General features: G+C 32.1%; 2 protein-coding genes across 2 annotated transcripts in view; one reads left to right on the plus strand and one right to left on the minus strand.

The window, feature by feature from the left end:
- On the plus strand, positions 1-5,417 carry LOC127725527 (carbohydrate sulfotransferase 3-like). The gene is made up of 2 exons (XM_052232562.1): positions 1-2,255; positions 4,055-5,417. Exons 1-2 carry the CDS (start codon positions 1,888-1,890, stop codon positions 4,830-4,832), a joined length of 1,146 nt encoding a protein of 381 aa, XP_052088522.1. The 5' UTR covers positions 1-1,887; the 3' UTR covers positions 4,833-5,417.
- LOC127725526 (protein mono-ADP-ribosyltransferase PARP14-like) overlaps positions 3,025-16,055 on the minus strand; it is a 27,019-nt gene continuing 13,988 nt past the window's right edge. Inside the window, exons 10-16 of the mRNA XM_052232561.1 lie at positions 14,226-15,866; positions 13,191-13,652; positions 12,278-12,333; positions 9,529-9,762; positions 7,923-8,240; positions 5,412-7,757; positions 3,025-3,539 (exon numbers count right to left, since the gene is read on the minus strand). Of these exons, the coding sequence (XP_052088521.1) occupies positions 7,653-7,757; positions 7,923-8,240; positions 9,529-9,762; positions 12,278-12,333; positions 13,191-13,652; positions 14,226-15,866 (2,816 nt within the window). The 3' untranslated portion in view covers positions 3,025-3,539; positions 5,412-7,652. The remainder of the gene's footprint in view (positions 3,540-5,411; positions 7,758-7,922; positions 8,241-9,528; positions 9,763-12,277; positions 12,334-13,190; positions 13,653-14,225; positions 15,867-16,055) is intronic.

Here is a 16,055-nt window from a genome sequence, read left to right on the forward strand (position 1 = left end):
CGTCGCACTGTCACTATCTGGAAGCGAATAAAGTCTTCATTGAGAAGTATATATATATATATATATAATGTCTAGTCATCGACTAATGTACATGCTGCAGTCACTATTTTAATCGTCGTATATCCAACTTTAACTACAATTGAATAGATTTCATATTTGTATGAAATCTAACATTTCGACCACAGTGACACAGGCTTCATATAGCCATTAAACAATTAATGATTTTTAATAAAATTGTTACTGCTTTTGGACATACAACTCCTCACGTACTAAAGTACAAGTATATATACAACATTGATTTTCAAATGTTTGGGTTTAAGCGTTATCGGCTTATGCATGTAAATAGAGTAAATCGTGTTGGACGCATGTATCTTTTTTTTTTAACATTTCCAAGGATTAACCATATTGAACAAAATCTCTTAATCGATACATGAAACATTTAACATCACAAAATTGAATCTGAAATTGAGACTGCATTTGGTAATATTATATCCACATTTTATTTCTTTTTAAAAAAGAATAGAAAGTTAAGAAAAAACATAAATCTGTATAATACATAAATATAAACACAAATAATATACGTTTATATAATATATATATTTGTTGAAAATTTGAACCACAACAAAGCTTCTGTTTTTTTTTTAAATAAGTAAGATACAACTCGATAAAATAATGACATGATAATTGTGTCCAGTAGCAGTACATTGCACTACATATTTCTGATTATATAAGGAAGATGTCCATTTACCCTCGGGCCACCTGAACAATTACTTCCTTTCCGTCCTGAAATAGGAGCATCTATAGTTAAGAAGGAATATGTGGATATGGAGCAAAGGTTTAGGAATAGCACCATACATTTATTGGAGCCATTCTTAATGGATAGGTACATTATATATTTTTACTAACAACTCAATGTTATAAAACTAAGAATATAAAAATGAAAACAACACGTTAAATAATTTCATGCGTCCGAAGCGCTTTTCTAGATTTACCTTCATCAGGACGCTCAAAGCCGAATATTTGAAAGCCGAGAATGATAAGAACCGAAACAATTGAAGAACTATATGACAAAAAAAAATACCTAAAAAACATAGCCAAATCTATCTAAGGTCAACTAGCCTGAGGGAGTTGAAACCTTAGTTTCAGAATTACCATTTTTAAAGTAGTAATTGTAATTGTTTACAAATGTTACTCTAAGCATTTTAAAACATAACATGAACACCATTGGAGTATATTAAATTATTGGGAGCAAAGTTGTCTCTGCTAAGTCATTAAAGTACTTCATGTATTTCTCTTTCAGCTGCTTATGATCGTTGCAATACTGTTGGAAGCAGTAACAAATCGACTAGCACGACAATCATATGCAAGAATATCAACTGTTGGGAACTATCCATTTATACAGAGGTTTACTAACACTGATGGAAATATATGATATTAGTACTATGAAAACAAATTAGTCATGGACGTTTTAAAAGTATGCACTAGTACCAACAGACGAAAATTTGTATTTACCCTCATCTTTATATCAGCTCTCACTTATACCATACATAACCACGGTACGTAAACAACTCACTTTTAATATTTGCTTTTAATTAATGGACTGACTACCTCTACCGATTTCATACATTAGTCAATTTCTTTGGAAGTCCAATGCTATTTCAGTGAAAGATGTGTTTTCAATAACTACCATAGATGAAAATATTTAAATCCATACAAATTGTTCAATTCTAAGTAAACGGAAATGTTCGAACGTTTCTTTCATATTTATTTAATAAAACAGCGATCATTTGATTTTTCACCAATGCGGAATATAGCGGTATCAATTTCATAAAAATTATCCTAAACAAAATTTCGTCCTTCCTACTATCGTCATTTTTCTTAATTTATATGCAGAACATTTACATAGAATTAATAAATAATTTGACATTCTTGACTTTTATTTCAGGATACAATATATTTTCCCGCAGCACTATGAGAAACTTACACAGCAGTACTCATGTGAGGAATACAGTTCTAAATAAGTCTATAAACAGTAATACTGGGAGACATATTAACCAAAATAAAAAAGGGATATCAACACATAATCATAGAGACATTTTATTATTTGGTTACCAAAGAGGAGAAACAACATTTGTGGGACATATTCTTGGATGTAGAAAGGATACGTTTTATTTTTACGAGCCTTTCTGGTCAGTATCAAGACAACAATATTTTACGAAATCTCAGAAGTGTGACACACACAAAGATGTATGCAGGTAGGTAGTATTAAACATTACCTGATAAAAATATCATATCAATAAACATGGTAAACAAATGACAACAAAGCCAAGCAACATAAAATACAACCAAATTGCACTCAGTGCAAATAAAACAAACGAACAGAACAAAACTTAAGTGTTTTTTTTTATTTTATCGAAAACTCGACCTCTGGTCTTTCTGTTTTTTCGGGTCGTGGGTTGCTGTCTCATTGGTGTTTACCCCATGTCTTTTACTGTTTCTTTTATAATATTGTTATCTTTAGCATGTTTGGAGTAAACAATATGAAGAAATTTACCAATGAATTCGTCTTAATCGTAAATAAAAATTCTAGCATAAAAAAGAACATGATAAAAGAAGTAAATATCTCATTTTATTTATAAGAAAACTTAACTTTTTTATATGGAGCATTTGAACACAGAGAGTGCAACTGGAAACCAAACAGATTTTAAATCCAAGTAGAATCAAAGTTGTAAACTTCTATGTCATTTGGTCTCTGTTGTAAAGTTGTCTCATTGGCAATCATAACACATCTTCTTATTTTTATACTTGTGATACTAAAGTCAAGGTTGTTTACAGTAATGCTGACAAATATTACTGTTTCTAGACAATTTAGCTTTATTTGGCAAAACCTTTCGGAATTTTGGGTCCTCAATGCTCTTCAACTTCGTACTTTATTTGGCCTTTTTTACATTTTTTTATTCGAGCGTCATTGGTGAGTCTTTTGTAGACGAAACGCGCGTCTGGCGTACAAAATTTTAATCCTGGTATCTATGATGCGTTTATTTGCAACATTGGGACTATGATTCCACCAGGGCTTTCAGCGACCAATTTCATATTGAAATCTATATGCTCAGTTGTTTTACATTACGTGTATGTCTTTTAACATGAATTCATGACTGTACTGCATGTACTTAACTTGTTTGCGCATATAAAATTGAAGTAACATTATGTCCAACGGGCCTGTGTTAAAATCAGTTAATTTAAAAATTATATTATTTGTTATGTATACAATAGCACACATGTCACCTTCATATACAGTGCATTATGTTACGGAACTATATCTCAAGAAAATTCTTTCCAAATATTTTTGGTTCTAAATAGCTCCGAAGTGATCGTCCGTTTTTAGATATCAAGTTCAAAACAGTTTTCGTTGCACTTGAAAATTAATGAGCATGGTACAAGAGGTGTTGCGGGTCTTGTTTTTGATACACCATCCCAGTCAGATCTAATTTATACATATTTTATACTAGATTATAGGCTTTTGAATGTCACGCTATTTGCTGAAATATAAAAACAAATAAACAATCAGTTGTTCGATATCTGTTTGTGCTTACATTTCTTGAAAAGTGATAAAAAAGAGTCGGGATTGTTTATTAATTTTAGGGCATCAAATGTGACTCCCTATTTTCATTGTCAGTATGTAATTTGTTTTCTTTCGTACAAATAATGCCAACAAAAGCAGTAAGATTACGCCACGAAACTATGATATGGTAAATACTGAAACACTTGAAAGTGTTAGCTTCTCATTATTGTATAAGGTTTCAAATTTCCAAACAGTTTGGCCTCTAGCATTACTGCAAGAGACTTTGTTTGACAAAATGTGCATCTAGTGCAGTAAAATTGGGTACGTTTAATGTTAATAAAATCGATAACTTTCTGATGTACACTTTTCATTGGACTCATCTTTTACAGTAGTTAAGACACAAATAAATCGACCAAACCAATCAATCAGTTAACCAATGTATCAAAAGCACGAAACATTCAAATTCACCGTATCATTTTGTTGACATTTCAGAAACTACGACAACAGCACAATCAACATTTCAAAACTTGTAAGTTCATTGTATGACTGTGATTCCGATACAATAGGAAAACTTGTATCAAGCGTCCAATCAGAACATTCTTGTACAAGGAAGAGGATAACGTTCAAGAATAGGGATGTACATAAATTGCATAATATCTGCACACAAGCTAAGTATAGAGTTACGAAAATGCTTAGAATAAGTGCGGAATTCATTGAAAACCTTCTTCAAATAAATCCTCAATTAAAAATAGTATATTTGTATCGTGATCCGAGAGCAATTGTAACGTCAAGATTAAAAACTCATATCAGACCAATTAGAGAATTAGTGACCGCAGTTTGTAAGAAGATGGACATAGATAGCAGTATTGTTATTCAAATGGCGAGCAAACATCCACAAAATGTTATTTTAGTATCGGCAGAAAGTATTGCAAAATATACGGTTAATATTTCACGTCAAATGTTTGAATTTTTGGATCTTAAATTCACAAAATCGGATGAAAAACAAATAAATAGTTTATCAAACTGGGACAACAAGCGTAAATATATGAGAGAGGGAAATTTCAACCCGTATAAAAATAACGGGTTTGCATCGTCCATGAAATGGCGGACAGTTTTATCACAAGAAACCAAAGCCATTGTTGACAGTTTCTGTCAGTCTGTGTATCAACGTCTTGGATATCTAAATATGTCATCAACAGAATATTTCAGAAATATTAATAAAACTAACGTGTTTCTGCCTGAAAAAATAAAGGAATTTTCTTTGCAATAACATAGTGCGTTTATATGTGAAAATTGTTATGGACAAACAACATTCATCTGTAAATAAATAGCTTTAGTTAAATAAAACAAATCTACATTGCTGGATTTCTTATCCTTATTCAGATGAGGCAGGAATGTATCCACATTGTGTGTATATAATACGGAAATAGTGCATTGCTCCCTTAGACTTATTATCGCAAAAATTAGTTGGTTTACAGTATACGACATTATATCGTTGAAATATTAGAAATCATATAATAATACAAGGTATTAGCGTGCTTTTTAAATGTTGAACAATGTCGTTTATCCATGAACAGACAATTCTTAATTGTACCTTCTTAGTATAGAGACAAACACATTATAACTGTTCAATATATCCTCCAGAGATTAATAGATGCGTTCCATTGTCACGAGCAAATCAAAACATTCTGACGACATGTAGATTTAGTATTTTTCTGTCTTTTTATAGGATGCTATATTTGCAATGTTTATTTTTTTCATTTATCCAAAATATTTGTTTGGGTTTTATTTTTTCGTACATTTTTATGTGTAAATGATTTTGTTTTTGAGTCAAAAAAACATACTATACCTGCAATTGCAACTCATGGGTGATCTCCGGTTTAATTAATTTTCTGTTTAGGCTCACCAAAACGTTTCATGATGTACGATCGTTCAAGTTGCAACTTCAAATGCATTCTATATCTCCCAGTTGATATACTATTCCAGGGTTAACTTTTCAAGGCTTATAATTTTTTCCTAAATAGAAAATTGCTTATCAACCGAAAGCCTTTGAAACAAAGTTTCCCCAATGAATTATTGGAAATAATCTCTTCGAACTTTTTAAAACATTATTACGTTAACCTTTATGACTGTAAAAAAGTGATCACGTATATATTCAGTTTGTCAAGTCTTTCTCCGTTCCCCCATATAGATATAAGGAGATGTGGTATGAGTGCCAATGAGACAACTCTCCATCCAAGTCAAAATTTATAAAATTAAACCATTATAGGTCAAAGTACGGTCTTCAACACGGAGCCTTGGCTCACACCGAACAGTAAGCTATAAAGGGCCCCAAAAATTACTAGTGTAAAACCATTCAAACGGAAAAAACCAACGGTCTAATCTATATAAAAAACGAGAAACACTTATGAACCACATCAACAAACGACAACTACTGAACATCAGATTCCTGACTTAGGACAGGTGCAAACAAATGCAGCGGGTTTAAACGTTTTAATGGTACCAAACCTTCACCCTTTTTCTGAAACAATAGTGTAACATCACAACATAGAAAGACACACTATAAAATATCAACTGAAATAGCTTAACTCAATCAAAGGACATATTAACACGAGTGAACATACACTGAACAAATAAATTTGACCTATGATACAATGCAAATACAAAATTAATAAACTAAGGGAAGAATAATAAAAGTAACATGTTATATCTATACATGTTTATGACGCCACCGAATGCCACTTATTATCGGATTTTTGCTTGTCCTGAGAGGTGTCACAAATGGTGCCGGAAATTCATTATCCTTTAGAGGTAATTTAGTCCCTCCAGTTTTTTAAAGGTTCCATGAGTTTTCTGTTTGGTATTTAGTGATTTTTTAAATTTTTAAATTGTGTGTTGCATTTATATACAGGGGTCTTGTCTTTGTCTTATCCCAGGAAACAACTTTTATTCTAAACGTTTAAATTCGATTGCGAATAACAAGAAACAATTTCAATTTTATTTTTTTCTCTGAAATTATTGTTCGTTCACATAAATGTGTTTTCCCTTCATACAATATGAAAAATTTTCACAACTGGAACTTGAAATCAAGCAATTTTCTCTAACTGTTTTACAAAGAATATTTCATATTAAGGTTGTGTGACCGAAATGACAAAAAGAGTTATATTCCTATATTTTTGGTACTGTTTGTTGGTACAGTTATCTTAATACATGTAACAGTAATTATTTGAAGGAACTATTTTATATAAATAGATAATTAAGACACAATACGTTTTGGACTGCTGTACTTAAGCTATGCAGGGGCCCTCAAGTGTTCAGATTATTATCCAATCAGCAAAGGGGTTTCCCAGTCACTTCTGCATGTGCTTCTCGTTTACTAATTGTTTTGGGAGATCATACTAATTAACCAATGAGATTGCTCATTAATTTTGAATTAACCAATCAGCACTTATTTAGCAGGGCTTTTGTTTTAAACACGCACGCTTAATTATTCTTAAAGCAGCGCTTGCTTGTAGCAGTCATTTTAAATTTTTCGGGAAAATATTTTCTTCACAACCTCCACTCCCTAGTGGACATTTATTTTTATTTGCTATATACATATATTACGGATATTATTGCATTAGTAGAATCAGCTTTGCATATATCTATATTGTTTAATTAGTAGAGTAGTAATGTTTCAAAGAACTCACAGTTTTTATGGACTTTTTGTATGGAGTACCACAGTTTTTCAACTTGATTTTGCTTTCTTTGTAAATATGTTTATTGCTTATTGATATGCAAAGAAAATATTAAACTGTGATTCTTCTCCCAAACCTGTGTTTGTTCAGTTTGTACTTTAATACAATAACCAGTTGGCATATATGTCTTGGTCTCTTTACTTAACTCTGATTATTGTAAATCAAGTGCCTTTATCTGCACTGTAACTCTTCAGCATTTTGGGCACCAAAGGGATAGCAACCTGGTTATTGGTACCACTGGCCTTATTCATCAATATCACATAAGGGAGGATCTGGGTGGGACAAGTTTTGTGGATTAATAGGAATGGAAACTACAGTTATATATTTAGATATGAATGCATTTAAAATCTGAGCTATGAAAGTCTATCTTTCCGTCTTGAGCTCTGCTTTGGTTTTGGCCTTACGTCTCCATCCCCAGAGGACTTTGGTGTTCGCCTTGCCTCTTCATCCTCAAAGGCCTTAAATGATTAAAAACATACATTTTTAGATTAGAATAATTAATAACTGTACATATTTAGCGTTTATGTTTATGTTTAATTGTGTGATTTTATGTAATGTAATGTAATAATTCAATTACATGTATGATAAATATTAAGTAACAAATATTAGTCAAATAAGCATACCTTGATAGTAGTAACATCTCTGTGGTACAATACAAAATATACTTCTTTAACTGTCTGTGTATGCTGTTGCTGGTGTCGACTCATTGCTTGGAAAGCATTCATATTGGTCAATTGTCTCATTCTTTGTTGGTTAGTGGTATAGTTTTGGAATGCCTGTGAAGGATTCTGGAAATACTGTCCAACAGCCTTAAACATCTCGTTAGCGACCTCACCTGGTGGATAATTTAACCTACCAGTGCCAACAGAAGGAAACGCTATTGATGTACATCTGCTTTGAGATGCTGTCACCATGCAGTTATTAATAAATGCATTAAGTATCTGTAAAATCAAAATTTATATCAAATTGAATTAGGAAAGAATGTTACTGTTTAAGAGTAGTGGTTACATACTTGTTATTTTTTTTTTATTAATTTCTTATTTATATCGAAAAAACACTCCCTAGTAATACTAGAAAATATATCCACAGAACTGATCTAATATGATCTTTCGACGCAGTTCTGATGTTTTGCACTTTGAGATATAGATACAAATAGATGAGTGTTAGAATAACTTTTTTATTGGTATTCATTAAAAGAAATCCAATTTCTTAAGTGAAGGACATGAAAGACTTTAAATAACATAGTTTTCAAAGGCGTGCTTCGGACACACGAAGTTTTAAAGTGTTATTTTTGATTTTGTGTCCCATCGTAGGTATATTCTATATTATTTGCACTTTATCAGGAGAGTACATGTGACTATGTCATTAAATTTTCTCATACTGTACTAGATTACATTAACTATCAACTACGAAATAATTTTTTGATGGTGTCTGTCTTTGATTTTGTTGTATGTTAGTTTGCATTAAGTTTAGTCGTGTTGTATATCTATGATATAAGTTTACAAAATTTTGCCTGCTGGATCACAATTATTATCAAGTTAACAAATCATGTCTGTGTTGCTGGTTGTTCACCTAATTTTGTCAATATAAATGTCATACAAGTAGGAGATAGAGCTAGCTCTAAAACAAGGTTGAAACCAGCATGATCTTTATAATATGTCCACACAGTCAAGAGTATGTCAGTTGTTTTCTAGTCGTTCCATTGGTTGATATAGTCTTCTGATCTGTAATTTTACCGATTGTGTCCTATTGCCGATTTTGACATTTTAACTGAGTTTGAATTCGTATGGCGGATGTTGCATGCCTTGCAGGAGACGCTTACACTGCCGATGCACCCTGTCTCGCTCCGTTTGGAGTTCATGTGATTCCGTAAGTGTCAGTTTCTTACCTTGATTTGTATCTTACGAATCGATTTACCAAATTTGAACATGTTGTCTTAATGGCCCTCCCCTTTTTTGAATTTACCTTGGATTTGTTTTTTTATATTACATTTTTTCTAAAATTCCCCGTTGATAAATAAAGAAAATAATGAATTGTCTATTGCTTAAGTGTCCTCTTGGTCAAATTACTCCTCATGTAGTTCGATACGTTCCTGGTGAAGTTAAATCCAATTAACCACTTCGAACGCACCAAATTTATTCTGACCAGTTTTTTCATATTCTGTACGTGTTGTTATCAATTTATCTATTTGTGTAGAATATATTTTTAACCTAATTTTGGGAGTCTTACCTGTAAAGACGAACCATCCCTTTTCCACTCTGGCAGAGCTCCATGGAATATAGACTTGCATTTAAGTAAACCACCAGTTGTTACAGCAATAGCTCCAAAGTCCAGGATTGTACCTTTATACCTCTGACACCCCTGAAGAATTGATTTGCCACCATGTTTTAACAATGAAGCAGACACTGCACCGCTCCGATCAAGTTGTAAATCTTGGCTGGTGGTATTCACAATGACATCGACCTAAAAATATTCAATAAGATACATTTTGTAACAAAAAAGTTCATCATTCTAATAAAAAGTGAGACACGCAACACATATTTCATACCGTGCAGGTAGTTTTCAGCCGATTTATTTTGATACCTTTGAAATTTCTTCAAGCCTGTCGAACATGTATTTAATTTCATTTACAAATTTCAGTATTTATATTTTCTAATTTCATTTAGGCTTCAAATGATTTACATTTAACTGTTAAATGCAAAAGAGAGGCGAAAGATACAAAATACACATTCAAACTTATAGATCGAAAATAAACGCCATGACTTAATAAAAATAATCCGCCGGACGCAGCTAGATATGACCGCACTGTAGGTCGAACCCTGAACAGTTGGGGCAAGTATGGACTCTACATACAAGCTTGATACAGTTCTGAATTTGGATTGTGATTTAATATTTGACACAGCATATATAGGTTTCTGTCACAGAACGAATGTGTAACAGTGGTTTGATTCCGCCAGTGTACTTTATCCGGAGGAAGAAAATCCCCAGTGATTTTTATCCACCAACAAAAAATCACTAGGGTTTTCTATCCGGGTCCAGTGTAAAACATTCACCAGTCATTATAAGGTTCTAAAAAGGTTTTTTTGAAGGGGAAATATATATAAAATTGGTAAGGGTTCCGCGGAACCCAGTGTCTCGCCTACTTTTTCTGTTAATCGCAGGCTCAACAAAAATGAGGAAGTAAATCAATAAAAATATTCCTCTTGATACTATCTTTTGATTGTAAGAAGCTTCTGTCCAAGTTTGGTAAAAATCCAGGATAGTTTATGAATCTAATAAATGTTTAAAAACTTTAACTGCAGACTGAATGTAATGTTAACTGGAAGAAAACAAAATTTCCTTCTAGATACTAGCATTTGATCATAAACAAGCTTCTGTCCAAGTTTGGTACAAATCCAAAATAGTATAAGAAAGTTATTAAAATTTTAAAAACTTTAACCACAGAGTGAATGTGTTGTTTCCTGGCAGAAAATCTAAGTCCATTTAAAAGTAAAATAAGGAAAAAATGGATTTTTTTTTTTACAAAATTTACTTCTGGATACTATCTTATGATCATAAACAAGCTTCTGTCCAAGTTTGGTAGAAACCCAGGATAGTTTAAGAAAGTTATTAAAATTTTAAAAACTTTTACCACAGAGTGAATATTTGTGGACGCCGCCAACGACGACGCCGACGGAATGTAGGATCGCTATGTCTCGCTTTTTCGACTAAAGTCGAAGGCTCGATAAAAATGTGGCTTAATAGTTTTTAGTGTATTTGAAAATTCCATAGTTGATTTATGTAAAAAGTGCAGAGTTTTCATCCAAGGAATGTTCACACTAGTATTTTTGAACCAGGAATGATTACACTAGTGATTTTGTACCGGAATGATTGCACTAGTTATTTTATACCCGGCAGGATTAATTACACTAGTGCTTTAGATCCATTCATTGGTGAAGTGATTAGTACTCATTTTGAACACACGACAACACAATAATGCTTATTACTGAATGAGATTTAAATAATTTTTCTATGCAAATCTATATAAAATCATATGCTTTTAAATTGTCACTAAGTGTAATATCTATATTTATTGGATTGCAGAAGTTTTTCTATGTATTTGCTTTTCGGTCGACTTGAATATTAAATCACATCTTCTATGTCAATATCAAAGGATGCTTCTGTAATTGAAACTTTATGTAAGAACAAATCTGCTCTTTAAATTTGGTTTGTATCCTGATCATTGATAAAGTATTTTGAGTTATAAAAATATTCTCCTCCTCATCATTAATATTATTTACTAGATTGACTCAGATTAATAAAACTGGTTCCTTGAAAATCATTTTAATTTTAACCCATTTATTTATGTAAACAATAAACCGGTTTAATATAAACAAAACAACGATATCAAGATCGACGCTTTCACACTATTTACATCCAATATTCTCTAGTGAAAAACAGTTAACCGGAATAAATACACGGCGGAATGAAAGTACGCTTACAAATGTGGTCAAATAACTAAAAAAAATGAAATTGGATTTTACCTATTATGGTCCAATATCCAAAATCTAAATATACGGTTAGATTCAGCATATTCAAGAATGACCATGGATCATATTTATAGTCATATGTCATTGTGTATCATCACAGATTTACCATAAGTGTAAACCAAATCATGATCATGCTGTCGTGAAATTTCCAAATTGATGATTATATCTCATAAAAATCAACTGTTCGTTAGTCCCTTAGAGGGAGTTTAGCGTGTGACAACATCTGACTTTAATCAGATTGGATTTCAACGATACCAGTTTGAACTCTTTGTCAATTTAATATGCAATTTAATGTACAGTTCATATGAATCGTCTATTAAATTTGTATATAGTATAACAACATCCCCAATAAAGAGTCACTTTATTAGGTCTTTTAACCTTTATGAAACCATGACAAAATCTTGTTGATCACTAACACGAAAATGTTTACAACCACTCAGGCAACTTACCTGCATCTGCGCTAAATCTCTGATGACAACTTGAATCTGTGGTATATGCTGTGCAACTGCAGTATAAAAAAACAAATTTTCTAAAGCTATTCCAAAAAACCGTGCTGTACCGTTTACTGTTGTCTTTAAGACACATGCTCTGATAATAAAATTTATCGAATATCTCATATTCTCCATTTTTGCATTTTTTACAAATTCTGGCTTTGCAATAATTAAACAATTTTGTAATGCAAAATTCTTACATTAATTTAAAGTGTGATGGTATACTAAACCAGAAGACAGTGTTATTTATTTCACCAGTGAGAGTAATCAGTTTCATAAATACATGCTGGCTCTTTTTAAAGATGAAAGGCTGGTAAATTCATACATATTGTAGACTAAATAAATTCTTTTATACAAGTTCACCAATTTTAGAATTACTTATTAAATGAATATAAAAATTATTGTTTCTCATTGGCTAAAAACATTATATTCACCGTGGGAAATATCAAAAGAGGTTAATATAAAATTTGGAACAGCTAAAGTGTACCTATAACTATTATTTTACAAAAGCAACGTCAACAACGAAGGTTTATAACGTCATTAACATTCTCGTTTGTCTTCATCTTCTTTTTTTCGATGTTATTCCTTTTTAGTAAATTTTATTGCATATTTCAACTTAAAAATTAGCAACTGCTAATATATCAGATAACATATTCAGTATAAAACAAGGAACAGTTAAATATTTTGATATAATACTAGAAAATTGGAGATGGATAACAAAAAAGGAATATAATAATCCGATTGTTGACTCTAGCTATTAGTTGATATAGTGATTTATCAACCCCAGAGATATTACATTCACCCTCGGCAGTTTTCTTCGATGAAAAACCTATCTCTGGGTTGATAAAAGTCAATAAATATATATTGATACCTGTCAAACCGTCTTTAACACCTCTTGAGGTAATTGGTCTTTTATCAGAACTCTTAAATATTCTGCTAGCAGCGTTGACAAAAATATCCGCTACTTTAGCTGCAATGTCGCACAAATAAATAGTTTTCAAAGAACTATTTGGATTTTTTCTGAAATATCCCCGAACAGCCAGTGCTATTGTGTTAGCAGCTTCATCAACTGGATAGTTAGATGTCCCCGTTGAAAGTGCTGGGATAGCTACCGTCTGAAAATGTTTTCTGTCTGCCTCACTTAAAATAGCATACACACAGTTTGTCATGACGACATCTTCATTGGACTGTAGATTTTGCCACACAGGCCCAATAGCATGAACTACCATTTTACATTTTAGAGTGCCAGGGCTTGTACAAAAAACATCGCCTTCATTCAAAAGTCCATGACTACGTCGGTAATCCTTACACTCTCTCTGTATATGTGTACCCCCTTAAAAATAACATAGCGAACAGGTATAGGTTTAAAAACATTTCTGATTTCTGTATTACTCTTAGTCATGCAAAGTTAGAAATAAATTAATTTCTATTAAGTTTTAAACATTTTTCAAATGTATGGATGTCCTTATTGCCATGATGTTCTGTCATTAACCGGTTGGTGCTCTTAATATCTATAGTATTAAATTTGTAGACCAAAATTTTTTAGCCGGTTTGTCTCCGAGCCCACGATCGTCTGAAGTATTTTATAATAATAAATAGTTAGTCTATGTAATGTACTTTATAACTTCATATAGTAATTGCTTTAATTAGCGTATCTTCATTAATTAAATTATATATACAGAATGTATTTTCAGCCTTGTATCACCATCACTGCTGGTGATTCGATGGATAAAATCTATTGAAAGTCGTCCTTGGTTCAGACGTACTTATTATATATATAAATATATATATATAACAGGTTTTTTTTCAAAACATATTGGCATGTAATTTAGTAGAACTGATATATAACAATAACTTATAAAACCAAATATGATTTCAATTTGCATCTCTATCCGTCGAAAAATACCTTCTTCAGCTATGATTTTAGACAGTCCACCACTATTAGACAATTGCTGGTCTGCAGGGCTTACAATAACATCGACATCTAATCCAGATATATCACAGCACAGTACCATAACACTTTGGCCATCTTCTGCTATGAATGACGCAACAGCACTACCAAAACCTAATCCGCCTGGGACCATTGGCCTAACATCTTCTTTCTTCATTTGTGATTGCATCAATTTTATTATCGGACCAAGTTCATCCATGGCAGCCTTTTTACCTTTTTTGTTTCCTTTTACCACAATGCAGTCAGGCTCAAAGTCTACATCAACATTATTTGCCTGGAGATGCATTTTAGCTATATCTATTTTATCCTGATGACGATGTTTAATGAATTTCATCTGGTGGGCTGAAAAATGAATAGTTTGCTCACTTCTTCCATTTTCAAATATAAAATCTTGTATTCTTTCCCGTATGCTTTTCGCTTCTATCTGCGCTGTACAAAGAAGCATAATTTCCTCACCATGATGTGCAGTTATCTGAATAAAAACATTTTGATCTTGATATTCTTTCTTAATATTTTCTACAAATTGTTTCCAGTCTCTGGAATAACACAATGTTTTATTTTGATCCTCAACAGGAATTTTCATATCTATGACTTTTTTTTTGAAAATCTTTTCAATATCTGTTGCATCATCTGCTGTAAATGCGTATATAGTAATTTTATTGTCATCAAGCTCCCAAATACCACATATACCGCTAGCTATAATTTCATTTTTAATCAAAGTCTCTACTTCTGGTTGGCTTAGAAATTTCATATAATCTAAAGACACTTGTCCAATACAATGCTGTTTAACACAGGATAGTTTTGCGTACATTTCCATTTTCACCATGTTTATATCGCTTATCATTCCCTTCAGTTTTACTACCGGTTTGGTTATTAGAACGTCTATTTCTAGTTCTGGATATTTATTTTCCATATCAGACCAAAAATTTTTTTTTTGCAGAATGGACTGCTGGAATTGTTCTATTGTCACGTCGTCACAAATGAGCTGTCGTGTTTTATTAAAATCATCGGTCTTTTCTGTAAGGATTCTTTCAATCTTACTTGATATTTGTAATGCAAAAGATTTCTGACCAACAACATGAATTTCACATGCTTCGTTATTAAATGATACGATAGCACTGTCTGTATCCTTAATTTGTTGTGCGTTAATTTCATCTAAAACATCATTCCATATTTCTCTCACTGTATAATGTCTTTGTACTGTAACATCCCGAATAAGCTGTTCAAAACAAAATCGCACGTCCTGTTCCCATGTCTCTGCAATCTGTTTTGTATCTGGATTATCTGTTGAAAGCGAGCATTCTAGTTTTATAGGTTCAGACGTCGATGAAGGCCACGTAATGTTTGCATTAATTTTATTCATTTTTTGACTGACAGATTCTTGCGAAGTTCCAGAATGCAATAAAAATTGAAGTACAGTCGGATTAATATTACTGAGAATTACAGGCGGAGTATCAGTGTCAACATACTCTACCGCTGGTTCAGTATCCTCCTCCTTAGCTTCAGACAATGGAGGTCCTAAGCACTCATAAAACATTTCAACTTTTAGTAGACAGTTGTCGATTGTGTGTGATCTTCGACATGCAGTTTCTGCATCTAAAATTGCAAGAACAGTTTAAAGAAAAACATAAATAATTCGTCCATATAACAATCTCAAGTATATAAGATCTATTCCATACATCCTTGAATTTAAATTTAAAATAAAGCTATCAGCCCAAAGTAGTATGTTACCTGCCCCTTGCAAATATACATATTATTAACTAGTTTTCGCAAGTATGGATCTTT

The sequence above is a fragment of the Mytilus californianus genome, unplaced genomic scaffold (assembly GCF_021869535.1).
Source record: "Mytilus californianus isolate M0D057914Y unplaced genomic scaffold, xbMytCali1.0.p SCAF_15, whole genome shotgun sequence".
NCBI lineage: Eukaryota > Metazoa > Mollusca > Bivalvia > Mytilida > Mytilidae > Mytilus > Mytilus californianus.

Coding starts and splice junctions, on each gene's coding strand:
- LOC127725527 (XM_052232562.1), top strand. CDS start 1,888: ATGCAGAACATTTACATAGAATTAATAAATAATTTGACATTCTTGACT. Junction 2,256..4,054: donor ACACACAAAGATGTATGCAG/GTAGGTAGTATT, acceptor TTGACATTTCAG/AAACTACGACAACAGCACAA.